This window comes from Aspergillus clavatus, genomic scaffold (assembly GCF_000002715.2).
Source record: "Aspergillus clavatus NRRL 1 1099423829795 genomic scaffold, whole genome shotgun sequence".
In the NCBI taxonomy this organism is placed as follows: Eukaryota; Fungi; Ascomycota; class Eurotiomycetes; order Eurotiales; family Aspergillaceae; genus Aspergillus; species Aspergillus clavatus.
In genome coordinates, this window is record NW_001517104.1 from 1,274,415 (window position 1) to 1,299,003 (window position 24,589).

At 52.1% G+C, this 24,589-nt stretch overlaps 10 protein-coding genes and 3 non-coding genes across 13 annotated transcripts, besides 6 other annotated features; 8 read left to right on the top strand and 5 right to left on the bottom strand.

The window, feature by feature from the left end:
- Nucleotides 1-627: 627 nt before the first annotated feature.
- ACLA_012970 (MFS transporter) lies at nt 628-2,442 on the top strand (the record flags this gene model as incomplete). The annotated part of the gene is made up of 3 exons (XM_001274291.1): nt 628-947; nt 1,031-2,149; nt 2,205-2,442. 3 exons carry the CDS (start codon nt 628-630, stop codon nt 2,440-2,442), a joined length of 1,677 nt encoding a protein of 558 aa, XP_001274292.1.
- Nucleotides 2,443-2,764: 322 nt separating this feature from the next.
- On the top strand, nt 2,765-4,555 carry ACLA_012980 (Appr-1-p processing enzyme family protein; the record flags this gene model as incomplete). Its single annotated transcript, XM_001274292.1, has 1 exon — nt 2,765-4,555. The coding sequence occupies one exon, from the start codon at nt 2,765-2,767 to the stop codon at nt 4,553-4,555; it is 1,791 nt and encodes a 596-aa protein (XP_001274293.1).
- Nucleotides 4,556-5,445: 890 nt separating this feature from the next.
- Nucleotides 5,446-7,388, top strand: ACLA_012990 (NCS2 family permease; the record flags this gene model as incomplete). The annotated part of the gene is made up of 4 exons (XM_001274293.1): nt 5,446-5,535; nt 5,616-6,536; nt 6,594-6,698; nt 6,765-7,388. 4 exons carry the CDS (start codon nt 5,446-5,448, stop codon nt 7,386-7,388), a joined length of 1,740 nt encoding a protein of 579 aa, XP_001274294.1.
- A 705-nt stretch (nt 7,389-8,093) lies between these two features.
- On the top strand, nt 8,094-10,288 carry ACLA_013000 (putative C6 transcription factor; the record flags this gene model as incomplete). Its single annotated transcript, XM_001274294.1, has 6 exons — nt 8,094-8,219; nt 8,309-8,896; nt 8,951-9,081; nt 9,131-9,301; nt 9,375-9,517; nt 9,801-10,288. The coding sequence occupies 6 exons, from the start codon at nt 8,094-8,096 to the stop codon at nt 10,286-10,288; spliced, it is 1,647 nt and encodes a 548-aa protein (XP_001274295.1).
- A 657-nt stretch (nt 10,289-10,945) lies between these two features.
- ACLA_013010 (uncharacterized protein) lies at nt 10,946-12,883 on the bottom strand (the record flags this gene model as incomplete). The annotated part of the gene is made up of 3 exons (XM_001274295.1): nt 10,946-11,608; nt 11,703-12,257; nt 12,860-12,883. The coding sequence occupies 3 exons, from the start codon at nt 12,881-12,883 to the stop codon at nt 10,946-10,948; spliced, it is 1,242 nt and encodes a 413-aa protein (XP_001274296.1).
- A 66-nt stretch (nt 12,884-12,949) lies between these two features.
- Nucleotides 12,950-14,807, bottom strand: ACLA_013020 (putative flavin containing polyamine oxidase; the record flags this gene model as incomplete). Its single annotated transcript, XM_001274296.1, has 6 exons — nt 12,950-13,962; nt 14,018-14,270; nt 14,318-14,368; nt 14,416-14,553; nt 14,601-14,631; nt 14,686-14,807. 6 exons carry the CDS (start codon nt 14,805-14,807, stop codon nt 12,950-12,952), a joined length of 1,608 nt encoding a protein of 535 aa, XP_001274297.1.
- A 487-nt stretch (nt 14,808-15,294) lies between these two features.
- Nucleotides 15,295-15,349: a microsatellite.
- Nucleotides 15,350-17,632: 2,283 nt separating this feature from the next.
- On the top strand, nt 17,633-18,628 carry ACLA_013030 (4-hydroxybenzoate octaprenyltransferase; the record flags this gene model as incomplete). Its single annotated transcript, XM_001274297.1, has 1 exon — nt 17,633-18,628. The coding sequence occupies one exon, from the start codon at nt 17,633-17,635 to the stop codon at nt 18,626-18,628; it is 996 nt and encodes a 331-aa protein (XP_001274298.1).
- A 233-nt stretch (nt 18,629-18,861) lies between these two features.
- On the bottom strand, nt 18,862-18,932 carry ACLA_013040. Its single transcript has one exon. It is a non-coding gene; the product is annotated as a tRNA-His (tRNA).
- A 545-nt stretch (nt 18,933-19,477) lies between these two features.
- ACLA_013050 lies at nt 19,478-19,548 on the top strand. The gene has a single exon. It is a non-coding gene; the product is annotated as a tRNA-His (tRNA).
- Nucleotides 19,549-20,035: 487 nt separating this feature from the next.
- Nucleotides 20,036-20,059: a microsatellite.
- Nucleotides 20,060-20,061: 2 nt separating this feature from the next.
- Nucleotides 20,062-20,094: a microsatellite.
- A 245-nt stretch (nt 20,095-20,339) lies between these two features.
- ACLA_013060 (putative nitroreductase family protein) lies at nt 20,340-21,108 on the top strand (the record flags this gene model as incomplete). The annotated part of the gene is made up of 3 exons (XM_001274298.1): nt 20,340-20,675; nt 20,740-20,854; nt 20,906-21,108. 3 exons carry the CDS (start codon nt 20,340-20,342, stop codon nt 21,106-21,108), a joined length of 654 nt encoding a protein of 217 aa, XP_001274299.1.
- Nucleotides 21,109-21,499: 391 nt separating this feature from the next.
- ACLA_013070 lies at nt 21,500-21,570 on the bottom strand. Its single transcript has one exon. It is a non-coding gene; the product is annotated as a tRNA-His (tRNA).
- A 260-nt stretch (nt 21,571-21,830) lies between these two features.
- Nucleotides 21,831-21,860: a microsatellite.
- Nucleotides 21,831-21,861: a microsatellite.
- A 231-nt stretch (nt 21,862-22,092) lies between these two features.
- Nucleotides 22,093-23,065, bottom strand: ACLA_013080 (putative peptidase; the record flags this gene model as incomplete). The annotated part of the gene is made up of 2 exons (XM_001274299.1): nt 22,093-22,444; nt 22,524-23,065. 2 exons carry the CDS (start codon nt 23,063-23,065, stop codon nt 22,093-22,095), a joined length of 894 nt encoding a protein of 297 aa, XP_001274300.1.
- A 280-nt stretch (nt 23,066-23,345) lies between these two features.
- Nucleotides 23,346-23,390: a microsatellite.
- A 148-nt stretch (nt 23,391-23,538) lies between these two features.
- Nucleotides 23,539-24,446, top strand: ACLA_013090 (DUF3632 domain-containing protein; the record flags this gene model as incomplete). Its single annotated transcript, XM_001274300.1, has 3 exons — nt 23,539-23,835; nt 23,897-23,960; nt 24,022-24,446. The coding sequence occupies 3 exons, from the start codon at nt 23,539-23,541 to the stop codon at nt 24,444-24,446; spliced, it is 786 nt and encodes a 261-aa protein (XP_001274301.1).
- Nucleotides 24,447-24,589: the final 143 nt, after the last annotated feature.

Consider the following 24,589-nt stretch of genomic DNA (forward strand, 5'->3'; position numbering starts at 1 on the left):
TATCAAGCTAAAACACCTTGTCAAGGATTTAGTGTTTATCAATTACCATAGAGCTTTGCTTCTGGTAGAATGGCCTTTTGTCTTGACAGCCATGATTTGGCGTCTCATTGGGTGCGCTGCAACTGGATCGTCTCGGCACAGTCGGCAGGCGTCCTTTAACTGAATCATGCAGAATGAGTTGAATAATGGCAGAGAACTACTTGCAATGAATTCCAAGGGGCGATCCATACTCCATAGTTATGAACCTGGTGCTGCATCGATTAGAAACACCCGAGGTCGATGTCGATGACATCATGGATCGTGGAGGCTCGGGAGTGGTTTCAGGCACTTCGTCCCCTTGAAGAGCCATAGCAAACTGTGGATTTCTTAAAATCAATAACCGATGCTCAGTGCCATGTCGATATTCAAGCCAATCATGACAGCGGGATCGATGCATAACTACTGCAATGCGCCTCGGACAGCCGTGGACAGCTCGCCATCAATGATAGCATCGACTTTAAACCTTCCGGAAGTCCCATGGAAAGGCGTCCATGATTGTGGTTGCAGACAATTATATATATATGGATGATCTGCAGCCCTGCGTAGAGAGAGACAGAGCGTGTACTTCGAGTCGAATAGCACTGCAAAATGTCCCTCCGCGATGCAAGGGCCAGTAGCTCCTCGTCCGCTTCATCCGAACTTCACGATGCTCCTACCTTTCAGAATATCCGCGCAGACCCTATCAGTCGATGTCAGACAAATATCGACCTCGCCCGAGTAGAGACGCTCCGTTTAGCGCAGAGATCGACGGTCGGATCTTCTGCGGGACCAGCGCCTCGCGATCAATGGCTTCCCTTTGGCGATGGAAAGGACTATCCTCCATTACTCCCCGACCCAGAGAAGTATGTCGTCGGGTTCACGGGGGTGGATGACCCCATGCACCCGCATAATTGGCCAACAAGGAGAAAGTAAGTCGGCTGGGGGATGCCGAGGAGCTTAATTTTTTTTTTTTTCTTTTTGCAAGGGCTGACGGCTCGTTTGTAACTGAAAGGGTGCTTTATTCCTCGGTCCTGGCTTATAACACCTTCACCGCGTCATTTGCAAGCGCCATCTTCTCATCCGCTGTTGGCGCCATCTCGAAGAACTTCCACATCAGCACAGAAGTCGCGACACTCGGTGTCACGCTGTATGTCCTGGGCTTCTCCGCAGGACCAACGATCTGGGCTCCTGCCTCGGAGCTGATCGGACGACGATGGCCGATCACCATAGGCATGATCGGCTACAGCATCTTTACCATTGGCAGTGCGACAGCCAAAGATACCCAGACCCTCTTCATCACTCGATTTTTCGCAGGACTGTTTTCCGCCAGTCCGTTGGCCATCGTGCCCGCCGCGTTCGCTGATATGTACGACAATAGCCACCGAGGCATAGCAATCGCAATGTTCGCCATGGCCGTCTTCGTGGGCCCCTTCGCGTCCCCTTTCACTGGAGGTTTCATCACCATGAGCTACTTGGGTTGGCGGTGGACCATGTACATCTCCGCCATCATGGGCTTCCTGGGTGTTGTTCTCCTGATTTTCTTCTTCAAGGAAACATACGCGCCAATTGTGCTGGTTGAAAAGGCAGCAACGCTGAGACGCCAGACCCATAATTGGGGTATCCACGCCAAACAGGATGAGGTCGAGCTGGACATCAACGAGCTCATTACCGTCAACTTCAGCCGGCCATTCCGCATGCTTCTGACTGAGCCGATCGTGTTCCTCGTCACCATATACATGTCATTCATATATGGTCTCATGTATGCCCTGCTAGGGGCGTACCCAGTCGTGTTCCAGCATAAACATGGCATGAACCTAGGCGTGGGTAGTTTACCGTTCATTGGCCTGATCGTCGGCGAATTCGCCGGCGGAATCTATACCATGTTAGACTCCAGGAACTATGTGCGCAAACTGCGAGCCAACAACGACATGCCCATTCCTGAATGGCGACTGCCTCCCGCCATCGTCGGGGGAATCGCATTCACCATTGGCTTGTTCTGGTACGGGTGGACGGGCTGGACCAGGTCGATCCACTGGATGGCCCCGACAGCGTCGGGAGTGTTTACGGGCTTCGGAATCTATGTCATATTCCTGCAGTGCTTCAACTATCTGGTCGATTCGTATCTTCAATTGTGAGTGCAATAAACCTGTGAATCGTGGAGCTGTGGTCCACTAATGAGCACTCAGGGCCGCCTCGGTCTTTGCCGCTAACACCATCCTGCGATCGGCTGTGGGTGCCTGTTTCCCTCTTTTCTCTCGCCAGCTTTTCACAAATCTCGGAGTACAGTGGGCAGGAACACTGCTCGGCTGTCTGTCTTTCATCATGATTCCGATCCCGCTGGCTTTCATGAAGTGGGGACCTGCTCTGAGGCAGCGGAGCAAGTTTGCACCATCCCCTGCTGTGTTCGAGGAGAAGGTAGCATGAGTCCTTGAACGATTCGAACGAAGATGAGCACAAAGATGTTGATCGCCATACACGAAAGGACAAAGCAGCTCCATCGTAGTAAGCGCAGTATATACAGCAAAGGAAACCAGTCCAAACAGTACAAACAGCGCAAACCGCGCAAATTCCGTATACCAGCCGAGATCAAACGGTGCAAACCGACCCGCAGCCAATCACCGGGTATCTCTGGAGGATCTCACGGCGCATCTATGAGACACAAACACAGTATATAAAGAGATAGATAGTAGATGGGATAGTCACCATCATGTAGCATTTCTAGACTGATCATGAATAGTGTTGCAATATGTCGCTCTCCGAAAAACTGGTTCAGATTGTCGTTGACCTTCAGGAATCTGCTCCGGACCGTCATGGCAATGGCTGTAGCTGCCATCATTCACACCAGCTGCCCGAAGATACTTGGATCCAGCTTCAGGTCCTTCAGGCTTTGCTCTGTCAGCGTCCTCCACGACCGGTATTCCATCCCGAGGTCCTCGAAGACATAGACTCCATCCTCCAGCATCGAGTCCGCCAGTCTCTGTTGACCGCCTCTGAATCAATTCCACCGGCAGCCAGCCTCCCAGAGAGCAATGTGACCCTCCGTCTCTGGAAAGGAGATATAACCACCCTTTCCAACACGACCGCAATTGTTAATGCGGCCAATTCCGCTCTTTTGGGCTGCTTCAACCCAAACCACCGCTGCATTGACAATGTCATCCACTCCGTAGCAGGTCCGCGACTGCGTGAGGCATGTTACCGCCTCATGAGCCAACAGAGCCACACAGAGCCCGTGGGAGCGGTCAAGGTCACACCTGGGTTCAATCTTCCAGCACAGTATGTGCTACACACAGTTGGGCCGCAGCTGAGAAATGGCCGAGGCGGAACGGCTGAGCCCACAGAGAAGCAGAAACAGCAGCTAGCGGCCTGTTACCGGTCCTGTCTGGAGGCTGCGGAAAATCTTCCGGCGCTGCCAGATGGCAGGAAGATTCTTGCTTTCTGTTGCATCTCCACGGGAGTTTTTGCCTTTCCCGCCAAACTGGCTGTGGAGATTGCGGTAGATGGGGTAGTCAAGTGGTGCGAGGATCATCCAAGCACATCACTGACGGATGTGATATTCAACGTTTTCTTGGAAAGTGACTGGGAGTTGTATCAACATAAACTCGCAGGATTGAAATACTCAACCTTGCATCTAGACCCCGACCTCGAAAGTCCGGCCTTGAGACATTCGAGCCATGCGTCGATTCGCAAGGCGAGACAATGGATTCAGGAGGCGGATGCCTTGATCATCAGCGCAGGGGCTGGGTTGTCAGCCGCCATTGGATTGGATTATACCTCCCCGGCCTTGTTCAAGCAGCACTTCCCAGCGTTCTTCCCACTGGGACTACGCCGGTTGTATGATGTCTTCGGCTTCAATGGGTGGGATTCGGGGAATCAGAAATGGGGATACTATTTTCAGGAGCTGAACATGGTGCGTTGCTGGCCAGCATCGTCGGTATACGCCCAATTGCTTCAGTTGGCCAGCGGCTTCGGTGCAGATTATTTCATTCGCACATCGAATGCGGACGGGCTTTTTGTCGCCAACGGATTTGACCCGAGACGAGTCTCGACCCCACAAGGTCAATATCGGTACCTCCAGTGTTTGGCCAAATGTCGCCGCAATGCAGTCTTTGAGTCTGCGCCACTTGTCGACGCAGCGCTGCCGCATATTGATCCCGCTACGCAATGTTTGACTGATTCGTCCATGATTCCTGGCTGCAAGTATTGCGGAGGAGAATTGACGCTGTGTGTTCGTGGAGGGGACTATTTCAACCAGGCTCCTTTCGCAGCACAAGAGCGGAAATACGCCGAATTTCTAGAGCAGATTGCATCCGAGTCGAAAACTACCGTCATTCTGGAGCTAGGCGTTGGAATGAACACGCCGTCAGTGTTGCGATGGCATAACGAAGACTTGGTTGAAGAGTATCCACAAGTGAAGCTAATTCGGGCGGGAATTGGCGCGTCAGGAACCGCGCCGTGGCATTTGGAGGAGAGGAATCAGGCGATAGGCATTCTGGGTGATTTGAAGGAGATAATTCCTTGTCTGACTAGTCCGAGATAGGGTTTGAATCTGAATACGATGAGATGTTTGAGGAATCAACCCGTGTCTCAGGGTGGAATGTTGAATAACTTGAATTGTCGATACAACAACCTTAAAAAATAATATGAGAGCGCTGTTCCTTGTTCCAGTGTCACATGACTTTCCCGAGGCAATTCGTTCTTGGTCTCTCCCAAAGTCCCAACAGAGACAACAGAGACAACCGAGACCACCAGCGTTCGCCAAGTTGATCAACACTTCAGATTATCTAGATACCAGATAACTATCTAGTCTCTTGATAGGAGATCGCCATGATACGAACATGCCAATATCAAATACATCATCATTCGTTCAATAAACCATCAGAGACGCACGAGACCTCTCGAAGCCCGAAGGTCTAAGTGCCTTGGCTGGTTCGCTCGGCGATATCCGCACCACGGGCAACAAAGCTCTCTTCGTGCAGAATCTCTTACTGTGTTTGCCATCGAAGGTCCCACAGTCCCCGAGGACATCCGTCCAGGCATCCACCAACGATGTGGCCAACCAGTCAAAGCCCCGATCAGCAATTTCGCCTGTTAAAACACAGTCATCGCATTGGATAGAACCACAGGTATGCCAAGGATAGCCAAGTGGTTGACCTTAGAGAGATAAGCCGGAGATCGAATCAGTTTTCGGTGTTCGAGAATTTTTTGAAAAATTCCCACTCTTATCGGGTCGCGTGGTTGGTCGCGAATTTGTGCAAATGTCATATATGGAGGGGAGCGAAATAAAAGTCGCGACTTTTTCTTCGCATTGTGGGTGGGCTTTTTTTTCCCCTGCCTGTGACTCTTCTTTGCTTCCTCGAGCGTCAAGGCTGGTTCCTCATCCCTGCTCGTTTTTGAGCTTAGCTATTCACTATTGCTTGCTGTGCCATCATGGGGGCCTCTGAATTGGTGGACAGAATCAACCTTCGGGTGGCTCAGAGCCCTGTCGGGCGCTGGTTTCGCCTGGAGCACTCGGGGCATGTAAGTATAGCTGCATCTATCTGGCCGATGGCTGTGTGGGAAAGACTTCCCAGAGCTCTAAGGAGCTGACCTCTCGGCAGCCCAAAGAACGCAAAGGCAGCCGCTTCTTCACGGAGATCCGTGCTGGTCTCGCCACCTTCTTCGCTATGGCCTACATCATTAGTGTCAACGCAAACATCACTTCCGCGTCGGGCGGTACCTGTGTCTGCCCTCCCGAAAGTCGAGCCGACAATTGCAACTCCAATACCGAATACCTCCTGTGTGTCCAAGAGATCAACCGCGATCTCGTGACTGCGACCGCAGCTATGGGCGCCATGGCCACTTTCTTCATGGGTCTCCTCGCCAATCTGCCGGTCGCTCTGGCTCCCGGTATGGGCCTCAATGCCTATTTTGCCTATACCGTCGTGGGATATCACGGCTCCGGCATGATCCCTTATAGTATCGCTCTTACTGCTGTGTTTGTCGAAGGATTCGTGTTCCTGGGCTTGACGCTACTTGGTATTCGACAATGGTTGGCTCGTGCATTGCCCGCCTCGATCAAGCTTGCCACTGGTACAGGTATTGGCCTCTATCTGACGCTGATCGGGTTGAGTTACAGCGCAGGTATTGGTCTGGTAACGGGAGCTACAGATACACCCCTGGAGCTGGCGGGTTGCGTTTCTTCCCTGCGTGATCCTACAACAGGCATGTGCCCCAGTGACGCTAAGATGCGTAACCCGGCCATGTGGGTGGGTATCTTTTGCGGCGGTGTGTTCACAGCGCTTCTGATGCTCTATCGGGTCAAGGGAGCCGTCATCATTGGCATCTTGCTTGTTTCCATCATTTCCTGGCCGCGCCCCACGTCGGTCACCTACTTCCCTCACACAGAGTTGGGTGATAGCATGTTCGATTTCTTCAAGCAGGTGGTGACATTCCACCCAATCAAGCATACGTTGGTTGCACAGGACTGGAATATCGCAACTCATGGCTCGCAGTTTGGCTTGGCTTTCATTACTTTCTTGGTGGGTTTTGTTTGCGCCCCAAGTTTCCCATAGATGATTGACTTACCCGTCGTCTAGTATGTTGACATTCTCGATACCACCGGTACTTTGTATTCGATGGCTCGTTTCGCCGGGGCTATCGATGAACGCACTCAGGATTTCGAGGGTAGTTCCATGGCTTATGTATGTACTCTTGTACCCTTCCCCCTCAATCCCGTGAACTGTTGGTCTGACTATGTGACCACCTAGATGGTTGATGCAATTTGCATATCGATTGGCTCCCTCTTTGGCTCACCCCCTGTGACGGCTTTCGTTGAAAGCGGTGCTGGTATCTCCGAAGGCGGTAAGACTGGTCTTACCTCTTGCGTGACTGGTCTTTGCTTCTTCGTCGCCGTCTTCTTCGCTCCGATCTTTGCCTCCATTCCTCCTTGGGCTACTGGCTGCACCCTGGTTATTGTCGGTGCCCTCATGTGCAAGGCAGCTGCTGAGATCAACTGGCGCTACTATGGCGACGCCATTCCTGCATTCCTGACCATTGCCATCATGCCCTTTACCTATTCTATCGCCTATGGTCTCATCGCGGGTATCCTGAGCTACATGGTCATCAACGTGACTGTCTGGCTTGTGGAGAAGACCTCGGGTGGTCGCATTGCCCCTGAAAACAAGGATGAAAAGGACTTTTGGTCATACAAGATCCCCGGAGGCTTCTTCCCACCTTGGATTCGACGGGCTGCTCGTGGCAAGAAGGATTTCTGGCGCGAGGATGAGGATGAGTCGGTCGACCTGGGCGTCGTACCCGGCGGCTCTGTCTCGTCTCGGGAACAGAGTGAGAGAGAAAAGGGTGGGGTGGGCGTTGCCGGGAAGACTGTTTGAGCTGTATCATGTATATTAGTGTAGCATTTCCCCCCTTTTTTTTGCGTCCAAGTTTATATAGCACAGCTGCCATAGTAGGTACCTAGATTTAGTTAATGCAAGAGATCAGACTAAATTTATCACCACCTTCAAGCGGCTGCTGATTTGTATCAGTCATATTGATGTGATGCTGAGAAACACCGAACCAAGCCAGTACTACGATATCATGCATCTCATTCATCCAGGCATGTATCCAGGCATGTTGGCAGTCTAGATCCCTGGAGATCATTCCGACTTGACCATTCATGATGGCATACCGTAGTACACATCTTTTCAGCTCTCGTTACCCAGTCAAATAGTATCCTCAGCTATCGATATACCTTACCTATAGTCTATATCTAGTTATGCTACGGAGTATACAGTAGTAGTAGCAGTTCTCTAATTAGCTGAGATCGTAATTTTTGAGATCGTATTATAGGTAATACTGCGGAGAATGTTTTCCATCCAATCAGCCGATTTAAATTCTTTGCGAGTCATGCAAGCGCCGTATTTAATACCACCTCGGTCACATATATTACGCCTTTGATCGTCATTCCTCTTCTGATCCTCGACCAAGTCCGGTCATGTTGCATTAAAGGCGACACTCCTCCCTTGCCTTGAGATTCCCCTTAGGATTTATTCTCCCAATTATTTTCTCATCCACGACATGGCTTGAACCTACACATCATGGCTGAGCCTCAGTCGCGCGTTCTGGCCCCTGCCCTGCCCGGTGTTTTGGGGGCAAATGAATCCCAGCAGCGACGGAAGAATGTCGGGACAGCGTGCTCGGTCTGCAAAGCGCGCAAGCTCAAGGTAGGATAGTGCATCAAGCCCTTCTTAACGCTTTTGACTCGCGGGGGGGGGGGTAGGGGGAAGAACACTTATCTAACAGAACGGGCCAGTGCTCAGGTACCTCCCCATGCACCAACTGCCTCAAGAACAACGTCGAATGTACCCTCGATGCGACCACCGATCGCCGTCGCCGCGGCGCCCTGAAGCGTAAACTCGGCCAACTCGAAGAAAACGAGGATCTCCTAGTGCGCCTGGTCAGCACCCTTCGTGAAAGCGGCAACCGGCACACCATCCAGCTGCTAAATCTCATCCGGAGCAATGCCTCGCTGCCCGAGATCAAGCGCTACATCGACACCCAGTTGGCAGGGCTCGAGTCGGAGAAGACGCCGGAGTTGATAGAGGTGTGCAATGAGATGCAGCGATTTGAGCAGACGGGGCCAAGGTCGCGGAGGCGGAGGCGGATTCTCGATGCGCAGCATGCGGTTGAGCCGCTGTTCCAGGTGCAGGCGGGTCCGTGGACGATGGTCACTGCGGACGATGCGTATGTCTCGCATTTGATCTCGCTGTGGCTTACGTGGGTTCATCCGTTCTATAACTGGATTGATCGGGGACTGTTTCTGCGGGATATGAAATCGGGGAGTTTGGAGTCCAAGTTCTGTTCGCCGTTCTTGGTGAATGTCATGCTGGCCGATGCGAGTGTATGTTGCCTTTTGTGTGTCTGTGAGTTGTGGACGGTTGGTGATTGGCGATAGGCATACTCGGATGGACCAGAAGCTTTGGCTCAAGGCGCCCGCTTCTACAATGAGGCCAAACGGTTGCTGGATAAGGAAGAGGGCAGGTACACGCTTGTTACCGCTCAAGGGATAGGGGTTCTCTGGACATGGTACGTCTCGGAGATGTCAACCAATGTGTTGCGATACTAAAAGGGCTAGTGCTTTCATGAATCGGAAAGATAGACACGGCTGGATCTATCAGAGCCAGCTGGCCTATGCCGTCCGGGAACTATCTCAGAGCACCACAGCTCCGTCTCCTGCCGACAAGGATGCGCTCGAATTGTCTCAAGTGACCAATTTGACCATATGGGGTTTGTTCAACATCGCCATGTACGCTATGCACTGTCTTTTACCAATGCCGAACGGCAAGAACCAGGGACGACTGACCAGTCCCTGGATCCAGGACCCGAGCCATATCGGACAGAAAAGTGCCTTTGATCAAGCCGCCCCGAAGATTACCTATGCCGCCGATCAGCCACGATCTCGATGCAGATCCCTGGTTTCCCTATCCGACCGAGTCGGAGAAATTGCAGGCACATACGTCATGTACGTTCAGAGCTCTGTGTGAATTGAACGAAATAGCCCACGAGATTACCTACCCTTTCTTCCAAGGGGAAGTGCGTCCCTCCGAGATGAAACCGAAAATTAACGAACTGCATCGACGACTGCAATTGTGGGCGGATAAATTGCCAATCTGCCTGAAGGAGAGGGATGCTATAGAGGTCCCACATGTACTGTGTCTTCAGTGTGATCTTCCATTGCTCAAGGCTCACACAAAAGAAATGACTGACTGGCCATAGTATGTATCAACATGCAATTATTATTACAGTATATGACTTGATCAAAAAAAGCGACAAGATCGGCGAGCCAAACTCCTCGAATGCCCCAGGCAGCACGCAGCCGTTCTTGAAAGATCTTGATGAGGTTCGCCTGTCCTCTGCGAGGAGTATCTCCCAATTGATGCGCGTTTACCGGTCCTCTTGGGGCGTCGACCGCATGCCAGAGGGCACCAGCCAATGGGTCAACACCGCCCTGTTCTCACTCCTCGAGCGCTTAGACACACCCGAGAACGCGGATGCGTTTATCAATCTCAGCATCGCAGCAAAGGCTGCGTCGCGGCGATGGAGTTGGAGCAGGGCCGCTCTAGATAACATCCATTCCACGGCTACAACAATGGGCGTTCATATTCCGACTGAGACGGAGCCATTGTTCGCAGATCTAGAAGGTCGACAGGATTGTTCACGCACCTCGAGCGAATCCCCGCTATTCAGAGTCGAGTCGGTCGAAGCAACAGACGGCGATGGGTCTGAGTCATGACTCTGCACTGCATCACGCACCTTAGCGAGATTATCCTTGGGGGTTGTCTCCTGATGTGAATCCCGGTCCATGCTTCTCCGCTTAGTCGGGTGGAGTCATTCATGAGGTTTTCCATGATCGCATCATGAGATGGTGATCCTTGTATGTGGTCCCCAGTATAACAAACAGTACTGTGGACTACCATTCGATTTGAAGACACCATAATTCCCGGAACGGTCGTGTTCATTGCACGAGGTCGTCAACTGGATACCTGCCTTGAGTACTATCCTGACGCTGTGTCATCTTTGGCTCTAGCAATGTCTAGCTGCAACGCAGGCTTTGGTCCGCGGCGTTGAGTGATTGCACAGTTACTCAGAGAGGCATTCTACAAAGTACATTGGAGGGAGTTGATACCCCGACATCATCTGTATAAAGCATTTGACAGTTGTCATTCGGTTGGTTTCTGGAAGAAATCCGTACTCTGGGATGGTCATTAGCATCAATCCTATTGGAATTTGCATGAATTCAATCATGGCATTGGGTAGATCTTTCATTCATTCTCCATGTACTTTGTATATACGGAGCAAAAGGGTCCTACCGCAATCTCCAATGCTTATATAGCTTGATCATAATCATTGTTTCATCAATCATCCAAACAACAGCACACACCGAAGAACATCACACCTTCGATCCCTCCTTCGGCGGCACCATGTGCCTCAAGGCAATCCGAGGATAATAATGCGGGAAGTAATGCCACAGGGCCCAAATCGCCATCGTCGCACACGTCAAGGGCACCGCGATGGCCCAATACAGCCAGAAATTCGCCGAGACCATCCACGCCGGCGCGGCCGGGTCGTTCGACATATTGAAGAAGTTGGTGCCGAAGAGGCCCTGCTTCTGGTCAGCTTTCCCCCCGACACACCCCGCCACCCAGGTCCGATCTACAAGGGGCAAGGCACAACGTACCGAGATGAATGTCCCCGGCAGATAAACCATACTCACGATCGCGACGGTCTTCATCATGGCCCCGTCCTTCTGCGATACCAGGTTGAAGGCCAGGTTGATCTCGTTGTGCAGCCGCTCTCCCAGCGATTGCGACCGGAACGCGAGCGACTGCAGCTGCCGCTTGACACGTTTCGCGCGCTGGCCGTTCTGGCTCCAGGAGCCTCGGTTGCCCTTCACGAGCGCGGGATATTCCTTCTGGAAGCTCTTCTGCTCGGCTATCAGGCTTTCCAGGATCTGTGCCGCAACGTTGAGCGTCTCGTTGGAGTGGAAGATGTGGCGGGCGATGTCGTGGAGGTTCGGGAAGTTAAGGGCTGGCGGGTGTGGGAAATTCCGGGCCTGTTTGGGGGGGTGCGTCGTTTCTTTCAGTATCCTTGCCTCCTGCTGAAGTATTCTCGCTCCGGGGAATGGACGTGGTTGCAGGCGTACCGACCTTTTCAATGTGTCGCACCAGGTCCCGCAACGACCAGATCGACTTGTCATAGTCTTCTATGATAGCCTGTGCGAACACGGTGTGCCAGACATAGGGATTGCCCCGGGAGTTTCGTGCTAGGGGCCGATGCTCCTCCAGGTATTCCTTCACTGGTTTGGGGAGGTTCAGGAAGAAGACCAGTTGCTGGTGTTTTTGTGGGAGCCACTGCACGAAGACGGCGGGCTGGAACCACTCGTATTCGCCTGGCTTGACGGCGTGTTTGATCTTGAAGCAGCTCCAGGATACTGTGATTCTTCCGATGTTAGGGGCCCGGATAGGATGCGAGTTCAAGACAGGTAGGGACGAACCGTGCTTGGTGATCTCATCCTGCTCGTCGAGGTCATACTCGCAGAAAAAGTCGCCATTCAGGTCATCCGCGATGATAGGGAAGAATTCAGGAGGAAAGCAGGAATCTAGAGCCTTTTCGTTCCGGATAAATGAACGGTTGGCGTCCTCGGGGGTGAAATCGGCGTATCTATAGTACAGTGTGAGTTGGAGGCATACAAGTTCATAACGCTGGCAAGGATATGTGTAGTAGATACATCAGGACGGTTGAGGAGTGTTGATCCTCCTGATACTGTGCCAGCTTGGATTTTATCCACTGGATTTTGGCATGAGCCCATAGATCGGCCGATTGAAAGGTCGTCCAGCTGTCTTCTCCTAATAGCAGTTAGCGGAGAGTGCTGAATCCCTCGCTCGGGTCGAATGTAAACTACCCTGTTCCTCACACACCGTTACAATGTCTGGCTTTTCTTCCATGACATCCACTTCGTCTTTGTCTATATTGTTCAATTTGAGACCATGGACCGGGATTGAAATGACAAGAGGAACAGACAAAAGCTCTTTTTGAGCGCTGGAGCAACAAGGCTGCCATTTTGTGTGACTAGACTAACTAGCTCTGCAGCGAAACAGACGCCCATGCCGGGTCGGGCGCTTCGCCTCAATCTCCTCTCTTGAGATTCGTTGATAAATGACCAATAGGCGGTTTGTGTCAAGGATTAGGCTCAGCCTCGTTTGTTCTTTCTTGTTAGATGCAAATGCGTCGCTTTACCTAGGAATCACAGAGGAGAGATTCTCTCCGCTGGCTATCCTCTGACTCTCAAGAGGGATATACCAACCGTGCGATCGAAGTCCGAGGCCATTCTTGCATTAGCTGCAGTGGATTCAATTATTATATAGCACTACGGTGGTGTCATTCACCCCTGGTCCTAATCGTGATTATAATCATAGAAACTGTTCCCCGTCCAGCCGTTCACAGCACTATAGTCCGCCAGAGGGGTGAACCCATGCAACGTCTCATAATGCTTCCGAGGTCCACACAACCTCTCCCTGGTCGAATTGTAATACACGCAACGCTTCTGCAGCAGCGCCGCAATCTGCCTCCCGGCATCCCGGCCCTCGAACCAAGCCCCATGCAGGAACCCAAAGTAGGAGGCGGACGTGTGCTCGCCAGCGAACCACAGCCGGCCGGTGTTCGCACGGAGGTTCTCATGCTCCTCGAGACTCGTAGCCGGGGGCCAGTTGGAGTAGCTGCCGTACGCCCAGGGCTCGGTGCTCCAGCGCGGATACATGATGGCGGTGGGCTCGGGGAGGGCCTTGTCCGGGAACATGGAGCGCAGCACGTGCATGAGCTCTGCCTTGGTTTCGTCGTCGGACTGGGTCTCCACGCGGTAGGCGAAGTCGTTGGTGACGGTCGCGAAGATGATGTTGGATCCGGGGAGGAAGCCGGGGGTGGAGAGCGATTGCCAGATGGGATAGCGGCCGCGGAGCTTGGGGTCGGCGTAGAGCATGTACTGTGTGTCTGCGGGCCAGAACGTCTCGTTGAACTGGAGGAAGATCTTGGTGTAGGTGCCCATGGTGAACTTCTCGATGGCCGTGCGCTTCCAGAGGGGCAGCTGGGGAGTGAACGTCACGGCATCGTTCTGGAGCACGCCGAGGGAGAACGTGCACAGGGCATACTGAGCCTGCACGCACGTACCGTCGCGGTTATGCACCGTCACACCCTTGTCTGAGTACGTGATGTTGGCCACCTGGGTGTTCAGACGGAGTCGTGGATCGTCCGCTGGCAAGAACTTCGACGCCATGCCCTTGATGATGGTGTTGTACCCTCGCTGGTCCCAGACAAGGTTGTCCTCGTCGCTGAATCCGTTCCAGGTCAGATTGCTACCCGCATAGCCAAATACCAGGGAGCTCTCCAGCGACGGATATGCCGTTTCGAAGTCTGCTGTTGTCAGCGTCGTTGTACCTCAAAGATATCGATATCGCAGGAAACTCACCCCAACTCCACCAGTCGACGGCCTGCGCCTCCATGTCCGTTTTCTTGGGCTTCCACCCTGCCAGCGCGAGTCCGGTCTGGGCCGTCTGATCCAGGAGATTCTCAGTCAGGATGGTGCCTGCCGCAGCACTGGCGATTCCCTCGACCGCATCGAACTCCGCAATGAGGTGCGAATAGTTCGAGTACCCGTGGTGATTATACGTGGAAACATTGGCATAGTCGGAGAACGTGTTGTTCAGCTTGTACTCTTTGGCCTGCAGATATTAGCTTGACACAATTCCTACCGGCCAAGCGATCATACCAGTGTCCAAATCGGGTTCTGCGGCCCATCCTCGGTGCCAATTCCTTGAATCTGCCCGCTGTCAACCAAGTCCCCCAAGCCGAGCGGACAGAACATACCCAATTTGCACCCATTTCCACAAGATAGGGGTCCCCGTTCTCATCCTTGCCGAATTCCGTATGCCACACACGACCGCCAATGGTGTCGCGATACTCGAGGATGACAAAATCGTGGATCGAGGCATTGGTTAGGGTTTCCTGTGGATGTCAATTTAAGCATCTCCTCGACCGCTCGGCCAACCTACAGCGGCTTTTATCCCAGCCATTCCCGCGCCTCTGCGGATCATTAGCAAGTGTCATGATGGGGAGTAAGCGAACAGTGTTTCATACAGAATAGCGACCGTGGTTTTCTGACATGTTGGCGGCGCCGATCGTGGCTCTTGGGCTACATAGGCTGTGGCGGATTGAAGCACACACCCTGCGATCGCAGTTAGGGTTAGATGGAGGTGCATCGTGAAGGGGCTGAGGAACTGATGCAAGCTGACCCTCGACGCGTGGGCTCATGCCGCTTTATATGCGGGAGCCACAAGCTTGGATGATCTATCGTATCCACTTCGCAATACTACAGCTGCAGCGATTAAGCCGAGATAAGATCAGGAGCATTACTGGAGATCGACAGATGCATGCAACCTGCTCCGCTTCGACGAGCCATGCCACTACGCGATAACTGGCAGGTCTACGCGGGTCATTTGCGATAAGCCGGTTCTTGCTGAAGAGTCGAGTTCATTTGTTTGGTGGATTTGGTCTCATCGGCCCTAGATAGATGGGTTTGGAATAGAAGTCGATGATTATCTCCTCCACCGGCCAACTCCGGTGGCTGGGGAGCCTCTCCAGCTAATGATGTCGCTATTTCCTGCAGCCAACTAATAGTCTGCCAGATGGGGAAATCGGGTCGACCTTCTTCGATGCTTATGGAGATTTGATGATCAATCACATTGAAGGCATAGGCATAGGCATAGGCATAGGCATCGGCATCGGCATCGGCATCGGCATAGAAATTGAGATTATGTCTACGCCACTATTTACAGCTACTACTGGAGCAGCAAAAAAGAGAAAAATAAAGACGTTGGAGGAGTATGATGCCCTAACAAGCAGCCCTAACTAGACTGTACTATATCTATGCTTTCTTCCTCGGATCCATCGATACGAGATTATTTAAACTTATTTATTAGAGTTTACTACAGTTCCATATGCCTGGAAAACAACACCCATATCAGAGCCGATGAACCACCACAATGAACATGAACTGTCTGTTAGGAAGATTTCGCCTCCGAGAGACATCTTGCATGATAGATCCCCTTTCGCAATCATCACTAGTAGAGGGGTTAGGTATCATACAGCCGAATTGAGGCACTCCCGAGGCTATCGTAGATCAGAGAATGTGGGCATGGGATGCCGTTTGATTCTACCCCGCGGGCTCTATCAAGTATATCTTGGAGTCGATCTTGTGATGGATAGAGAACAAGATTTCCGATTTTTATGTTTCACGAGAAGATGACCCAATCCCAATCTACCCCAGAAAACCCCGACAGAACGCCTAGTCCAATGGGCCACCAACCGGAAGTCGTCAACCGCACCAAAGCGCTCTTCAACGACGGGCTGGCATGCACAATCGCAGGCCAACATCCTCCCACTGTCATGGCCTATCTCCTCTATCCCCCATCAGGACCGCTGGTACCCTAAGCAGCAGGTCTATAGTAGTTCCTCCTTAACATTACATATTTAAAGCAAGCCCACACTAGCAAGGCCTACTTTAATAGGAATTTTTTGCCTCCTACAATGCTCAGACCAGCTTACTCAGCCTATGTGATATCCTTAAGGGGTCACAGGGGATGATGGGTGCTACTTTAGTGCCTGGGAAGACCTATCTAGAGGCTATTAGTCAGGATCTAGGGAGTGATTATGCAGTGCTAGGCTTTTTAAGTAATGTATTATGTTATCATACACACCTAAGTGTAGAAACACTGCTAGCCCTAATGTGGATATATAGGATCCAGCTTGAGGAGATTAACTTAGTAGTTACCCAGATGTACTAGGCTGTGCTGAACATACTTAGGTTCATTAGATAGGGTGAGATAGTGCACTAAGGTCTCTATAGGTTTATACTTAGTATGGTAGTAAAGAAGGGCTAGGTGATGCTGAGCTGTCGGAGTTTTAGGATTCAATTAGCATGGATTTTAATCCAGAGATTAATATAAGGTGTCGCAGGCAGTGGCAGGGGGACTGGAGCTGTTATATGTAAAAAAGGCTCAATGTACATGGAGTTAGTCAAGTGCTTGAAAGGAAATCCTGGCAACTCATTGACAAGGTAGGAAGAGTGCCCTCTCATATGCACATGTTTTCTATGCTAATTTTTGGTTTGTACAGGGAGGAACTTGAGACCAAGTTCCGTGCTCTTAGGACATATGGAGGGGTTACAGATACCTCCAAGGCCGATGATCTGCTACATTAGGGATGGGATTTGGAATTACAAAGCAGTCTTTTTGGCTTTGCTTTTTAAGAGTTCACTACAAGGCGTTGTATGCATGCAGGTCAACCATGTATATTGCCACCACCCCCGAGGGACGCATACTAGTAGATAGAAGCCACAGGTGAAGATGTACCGCCATATCCAGTCTGATAACCCCATTTCCCAGCAGTATCAAACTCTTTTGACAAGTGTCTGAACCTGCAGCTAGTCGACCAGTAGCTCCGGCCATTCCAATAGCCCACATCTGGCCTATCTAGACTCTATAGTATGTTTACCAAGGCGTTTACTGTTGGCTCCCAAGCACCACATGCATGTTGAGAATTGCAATTCGTTATTTGAAAAGAACTGCTTCCACTCTGTTGTCTTTCTTGTTCAGTATCGTCCTTGAGCTCCACTCACTTGCACCAACTGAATGGCGGTCAATTTTAGCCGATTACTCAATACTTAGTTATCTGAAAGACGCCCTTAGCTAAGGGGTTATCGTGAATAGCTTCTTCCGAACAGGAAAGTCGTCCGTAAGAACCACCACATTTTGTACTGGTAAACTTGGAAATCATCATGAGGTCTAACATGGGTGGGTCAGAGGGTGATGAGGGTCGATCGGATTTTGTGAGACAAGGTGGCCTCATGGGACATTATAAATTTTCTCTTTGTTTCTCTCGACTTGGTGATGCCTACAGCCTAGTGCAGCCCTCGAGCTATATCTTGCCTGGTTCCCCGTACTTGAGTCGGACGACTACGTTGCGCACACTTTCCTTTCCCTCAATTGCATTGCCCAGAGGAACAGTACCCACTACTTAGCCCGACATGGAGCAGGTAGCGAGACGAAAGCGAAACAACACCGCGGATGGCATGTCGAAAGCCAGCCTCTCGAAGCAATACGGTGGTGATCATGCCGAAGGATGGATCGGCCATCTGCCACCCGCATGGATCCCTTATATCCAGCTCTGTCGTCTGAGTCCCCCGGCCGCATTCTTCCTCATCTACTTCCCCCATCTGTTCGGTATTCTCCATGCAGCCACCACCCACGGACTCCCCGCGCACGATGTCCTGCGTACCTCCCTCATCCTGGCCGGAGGCAGCTTCTTCTACAGCAACGCCTGCCACGCATGGAACGACCTCGTCGACGCGCCCATCGACAAACTCGTCGCCCGCACCTGCTCCCGTCCCATCCCCCGGGGCGCCATCACCCCCGCCGCTGCGTTCCTCTTCACCTGCACCCAAGCCGTAGCGGCGGCAGCCTTCCTTCTCCTCCTACCCGCCCGCACCGCCCTCGTCACCATCCCGACGATTGTCACCATGACCTACTATCCCTACGCGAAGCGCCACACGCACTTCCCGCAGCTGGTGCTGGGCTTCTGCCTCACGTGGGCGATCATGGTCGGGAGCTCGGCGCTGGGCGTGCCAGAGCCATGGACCGATCCCTCGGCCGTGTGTCTCCTCCTCGCGGCAACGCTCTGGGTCGTCATCTTCGACACCATCTACGCGCACCAGGACGTCGCCGACGACCGGAAGATCGGCGTGAAGAGCACGGCGGCGCTCTTCGGGAGCTCGTCGCGGCTGTTCCTGGGCGTGCTGTTTCTCAGCATGGTTGGACTGTTGTCGGGCTGTGGCTACTATGGGAATCTGGGTCTGCCATTCTATTGTGTGACTGTGGGTGGGTGCGTGCTTGCTGTTGGGGGGATGGTGTTTCTGGTGGATCTGAAGAACTCCGCGAGCTGCTGGGTGTGGTTCTCGCAGGGGTTCTGGCTGGCTGGTGGTGCGATTTCTGGGGGGTTGTTGCTTGAGTGTCTCTTGCAGTGAAATGGGGCTATATTATGGTAGTTCGTATACTAGCCCTTTATCTTGGTCTCGCTTGGGGAGGATAGTCGGGTGTGTTCAAAAGTTCGAGGTGGTAACTATACACCCAAGCGTCAAGTAGATTTTTTTTTTTCCCAGTGCTGAACATATCTTGTAAATTGGGATCAAAACGAAGAAAAAAATCTACCCATGAATTCGAGAGATAGAAGAGCAAAAAATCAAAAAGATTATTCGAGTGGTGCTGCCCGGAATCGAACCGGGGCTGGCACGGCCACAACGTGACGTCCTACCACTAGACCACAGCACCGAAGCAATTTATATGATGCACCAGCCATGCCATTATCATCTATTTGTGTAACATCAGCACATGACTTCCAGTACCTCTAATTTCAGCCATTTAAAATTCATTGTCCGGCGCTGTGCCAGTAGATTGATTATAAATTGCTACATAGAGCGCGGCCGCAATGCAGGTGGGATCATTGGTTTGTGAAATAGTATCGCCTTCAAGTCAAGGCGTCATTTGGCAGGGCCAAGGAAGTGCTATGAGGGATAGTAGCAGGTATAGAGCCGAGAAATCAGTTTCTACCACTCAGATCTGGGCCTTGAAAAGCTACTGGATTAAGGTCAATCAGATATACAATCTCGTGTGTGTGTGGCAGACTCTTCCTCCGCACTCAACAAACATTAAGGCATCTAATTCCTCACAATGAAAGTACGTAGAAGTCTATCTCAACCATTGTAATTATTATCACAGGCAATTACCATGATAATATGGTCGAGTAACTAAGTTGTTTGTTTTGAACGTTATGTCTGCCTTGTAAATGTAAAATCCCGCTGTCTTTCAACACTTCTGGTGCTGTGGTCTAGTGGTAGGACGTCACGTTGTGGCCGTGCCAGCCCCGGTTCGATTCCGGGCAGCACCACAGATATGTTTTTTTGAGATGCTTTTTTCCATTCTCGCCTGTGAATGTAGATTGCAATTCAAGTCAAGATGATCTAGTTCATTGACACAAGAGTTAAAAATAGTTCCATGTGCAGGCATAATCCTTATCCTCCTCGGCAGAAAGTGGACCAGATAAGTAATCAGGACAGTACACAGTAAAAAACCCCTGCACATCCAGGCAGCATCAATAAGATGCATAATAGCATGAATACTAATCATTCCATAGGAGCAGGGTTCAGACAGAGTGCTGGCTCTTCTAATCATGATTTCTCATTCCCATCTTAGATCATCATCATGGACATAAGCAAAGGAACTGCATTTCTAAGCTGTTGATAATCATCATAAACAATCCCCCAATATCCGTAAAGCCGCTGATAAATTTGCTGGTACCTGGCTGAAGTATTCTGATTGGCTAGCGATGATGCATCTGGCATCGCTCGGGGAAATTGAGCCGAGAGACGGTATTCTTGCACAATTGCACAATTGCACAATGGCCAACTGCCAACTGCCAACTGCCAACTGCCAACGCGAATCCCCACTGCAAAAACTGACTAAACAACAAAGGGGAAAAAAATATGGGCTGGTGGATTCGCAATCTTAGAAATTGGATGGCTCATGTGGGATTTCAAAGCAATGGTCAATGGAGTTGGAGTCCCTGAAGCAGGATATATAAGGGCCTGGTGTGGCCCTTGAATGGACTCAACATCATCGACAACGACAACGATAACGACATCAAAAACTTCAATTCCAACTAGCAACTCAATAGACACAATGGGCTCGACTCAACCTGAATTCAAGAACCCCGCCACCGCCAGTCTCCTGGAGCTGGCCAAGGCCCGCCGCACCTACTATGGGTTGAAGTCCGAGAGCCCCATCTCCGACGACGCGATTGAGAGCATCGTCCAGGACGCCGTTCTGCATGTCCCCAGCTCTTTCAACACGCAGACGTCGCGCGTCGTCCTCCTGCTCAAGGAGGAGCACGAGAAGGTCTGGGATATCGCCATCAGCGTGATGGAGGGCCTGGTTGCTGCCGGCCAGATCCCCCAGGAGATGTTTGAGAGCCAGACCAAGCCCAAGCTCAGTGCTTTCCGCGCAGCCTATGGAACGGTACGCCCGAAGGGGGAAAATGTGCATGGATGGTTCCTCTTTTGCTGACTGCTGACCGTCCCAGGTCCTCTTCTTCGTCGACTTTGAGTCCCTGGATCCTATCAAGGAGAAGTTCCCCATGTACGCCGCCAAGTTCGATCCCTTTGCCGTTGAATCCAACGCCATGTCGCAGTATCTCGGTACGTTGTTTGATCTTCTCTCATGATTGGTGACCGTCTAACAGCGTATAGTCTGGACTGCGCTCCAGTCCGAAGGCTTCGGGGCCAATCTCCAGCACTACAGCCCTCTGATCGACGAGCAGATTCAGAAGACCTGGAACCTGCCCGCCTCGTGGAAGTTGGATGCCCAGCTGGTCTTTGGCACCCCTACCGGCGAGCCTGGCGAGAAGACTTTCCTGCCCCTTGAGGACCGCTTCAAGGTTTTCGGCAAATAGAGGGGTGTTTGGATTGTGAACAAAGCAGTGCATAGATATCCATAGCGTTGAATTCATCTCTTTCATTTGAAACCCTCGAACAGTAAGAATAGTACTTCTGCTGGACACGATCCATCGCTAGCTCGTCAGGCAGCGGAGAGAGGAATGTATCGAGTGTGTCCATCCAGAAGGAATTCTGGGGATTGACTTGACACAATATCCGCCGAGTCCTTCGCATCAGACTCACCCCATGCTTCCCGGTGCTTCGCATCCTAAATCCCCCCCTTCTAGAGGATTCTCACAGTTTCATACATCCTCTGCAGCTCAACACCTCCCGTCTCCGCTCGTAGAAGCCTCTTCACCTCCTGGATAGGAAGAAAAAAAAATGAGAAAACCAAAAAGATTATTCGAGTGGTGCTGCCCGGAATCGAACCGGGGCTGGCACGGCCACAACGTGACGTCCTACCACTAGACCACAGCACCGGACTTTTGATTTCGCGAGCTTTTTGACCTCTATTAGACATTTGCAAGTTGGGGTCGTCGATATGAGCGTTGATATTAAGCTACTGGATGACTGACAGAGGTACTGACGGAAGAGTTGTTCGTAGGGAGTTGAGGGTTTGAATATAAAACCGATTGTTGCTTGGCCCTCGCTGAGCTCGGTGGTGTATCAACATCCGTGGCGGGGATCAGAATATATCTTGATCATTTTTGTCCCTCACTGTCTGCCAACGCAATCGAGAATATAAATATATATATATATATATATATATAGCTGGATCGGACAATTGCGTCGCAGTAGAGTCAAGAATTGAGCAAGTGCATAGTTAGTTTCTTATACGCCCTCACCCCCTCTAGCAACTCGTCAACCTCAATCTGCTCGTTCTCGCCATGCGCCACCAAGATTGACCCCGGGCCATATAGATATCTCTTATGGTCCCCCTTGAACTTTGGGACATCTGTCCCATAAGCAACCGGAGTCGTTTCGAACCCTGGACAATCCCGTTAGTAGCCATCCACATCGGAGAGGCGCGCAAAAAACCAACCATCAACATCATGATCCAGGAGTGTCTCCGGATAGTCGAACTTGAATTCCAGGCTGACATGCGGATGTCTAGCCGCCACCTCGGACACGATCCTCTTACACTCCGCCATATCCGTCGCGACGCGCACCGCACAAAGCGCGGAGCTCGTCCCCGGAACGACATTGTAGTTCACGCCGCCCTCCATCTTGCCGATGTTGAACGTCGCGGGGCCCAGCAGCGGCGATGCAGGGAATTCAGTCGACAGAAAGTCCCCGAGGGCTTGGACCAGGGCCGTATTCGCATTGATGCCGTGCTGGGGATACCCGGAGTGACTGTCCATAGTACGTCAGCGGACTTACGGTCTGCACATCCCACCCCCACCCCCGGTCCACCAGGAGTGTGAAGACTCACCACGCCTGCCCCTCGCCAACCAGCTCAAACACCAAATGCCCCTTATGTCCAACCACAAGCTTCCCCTCGGTCGGCTCCCCAAACACCACCCCCTCAAAGACGAGATCATGCTCGTTCGCCGCATACATCCCCGCCCCGCCCTTCTCCTCCCCAACCACAAACAACAGCCCCACGTCCCCTTCCCGGACCGCGCCCTCCGCGCGCAGCTCCTCAAGCGCACAGATCTGCGCCGCCAGCGAGCCCTTGTCGTCGCACGCCCCGCGGCCGTAGATGGTCGACCCCTCGACGCGCAGCGGGAGGTGCGGCGGGACGGTGTCGGTGTGTGAGGAGAGGCAGACTCTCACGCGGCGCTGGGAGCCAAGATACGCGACGATGTTCTCGCGGGGGGAGGCTGGGGCGATGGGGAGGCGTTCGACGGTGTAGCCGAGGCGGGAGAGGTGGGTGTCGAGCCAGCGGGTGATGTCTTGTTCATGTTCGCTGGTGCTGGGGATCTGGATGAGGTCTTTGAGGAGGGTGACGACTGGTGGATCTGACATATTCATAGTGGAAAGTAGAGTAAAAAATAATAAATATATATATATCTATATGGTGAAGATAGCTTAGATAAAGTGTTTATATATTCTGTGGCCTAGAGCCTCTATTCTAGTTGATGCGGGGAGCATTCGTCATGGCGTTCGTTATCAAGCATCGCAATAATCCCGATACAGTGCAGAGAGATTCAGGAACACCGTCGGTGATTGTCGGGGGAAAGACTGAGGAGATGTAACCTTGTCTCGAGGCAGAAGCGATAGTCCAGTCTGGCAGCGACGGAGGATACTAGTATATCTATCCATCCATCTATCTCTCCATCTATATCTGTCTACATATATGTACTCGTGCTGCAAACACGCATCGTGCTTGGTCGATCCCGATTCTCTACCCCGCCAACCATCGCTTCATATTTATACGGCGACTCCCCCCCAATTCGCAAGGGAAAAAAAAAAAAACACGCCGCAGTGGATTCTCAATATTCATCATGGCGTCTCTTACCCTCCAATCCCTAGCAAACCCAGATACAACCGAGCAGCGCGTCTTTGACATCCTCAATGACCATCTCCGCAACTCCACCCCGGCCAGTGAGACCGCAACCGCGATCAACGCCTGGACTCCAACCGAGGACGCAGAGGCGATCGAATCCTTCCTCTGGTCTGTCTGGGCGGTTTTCATCCACATCGCCAAACAGATTCCCCACGATGACGCGGCGCAGGATCAACTGGTCGAGGTGATCACAGCGTTGACCGCGCTACCACCAAGAACAATCCAGATCTGGGATGTAAGAACCGGAAAGCCCTACTCTTCCGCGAATGAACCAAAACAATAACTGGAAAGCGCAGTCTGAAACCCGCCTCTGGACGGACCTCCCCATCCTCGGACCGAGCCTGAGAGAATCCTGGAACCGTATGTCCCATAGCCTCCTTCTGCGAGGATGAAAGGAAAAAAGAAACCTACTAACCCCCAGAGCCAACAGCACCCGCCTACACCTCGTCCACACCCCAGGCAACAACCGAATGGATCAACCTCCAAGCCTTCACGGCCCGCCTGATGAGCCGCCGCGACCCATCACTGTCGTTGTTTGCAGTCTGGAGTCTCCGGTCGGCCCTGGAGGAGGAGTTGAAAGGGGCTGAGCGCGACGGCGAGGTTGCGGCGGCGACGATGTGGATGCTCTACGGCGGGCAGGCTTTGTTCGAACAATCGAACGATGCGGTGAAAACCGAGGAGATGGAGCGGATGATGAAGCCGGGGCCGTTGTACGCTGGACAGGGCCAATTGTGTGCGGAGAGATGGCAGTTCTGGAACCGGCGGCTGGGGGAACTACAGGAGGAAGTGAGCGAGGAGACCAAGGGACTGATCCAGTCGGCTCGAGAGAGGACGGCGGGACATTGAGGGAGAGGCATAGTGTGTTAGGGGATGGTGTATACTGTATAGGGGTGAAAGGATCACTACTCTGTAGTTATTATGATGTCTGTCTTGTGCTAGACTGCCTGCCCTAGACTGCTAGGACGGGCCCTCTGGCGTACCCTTTTATT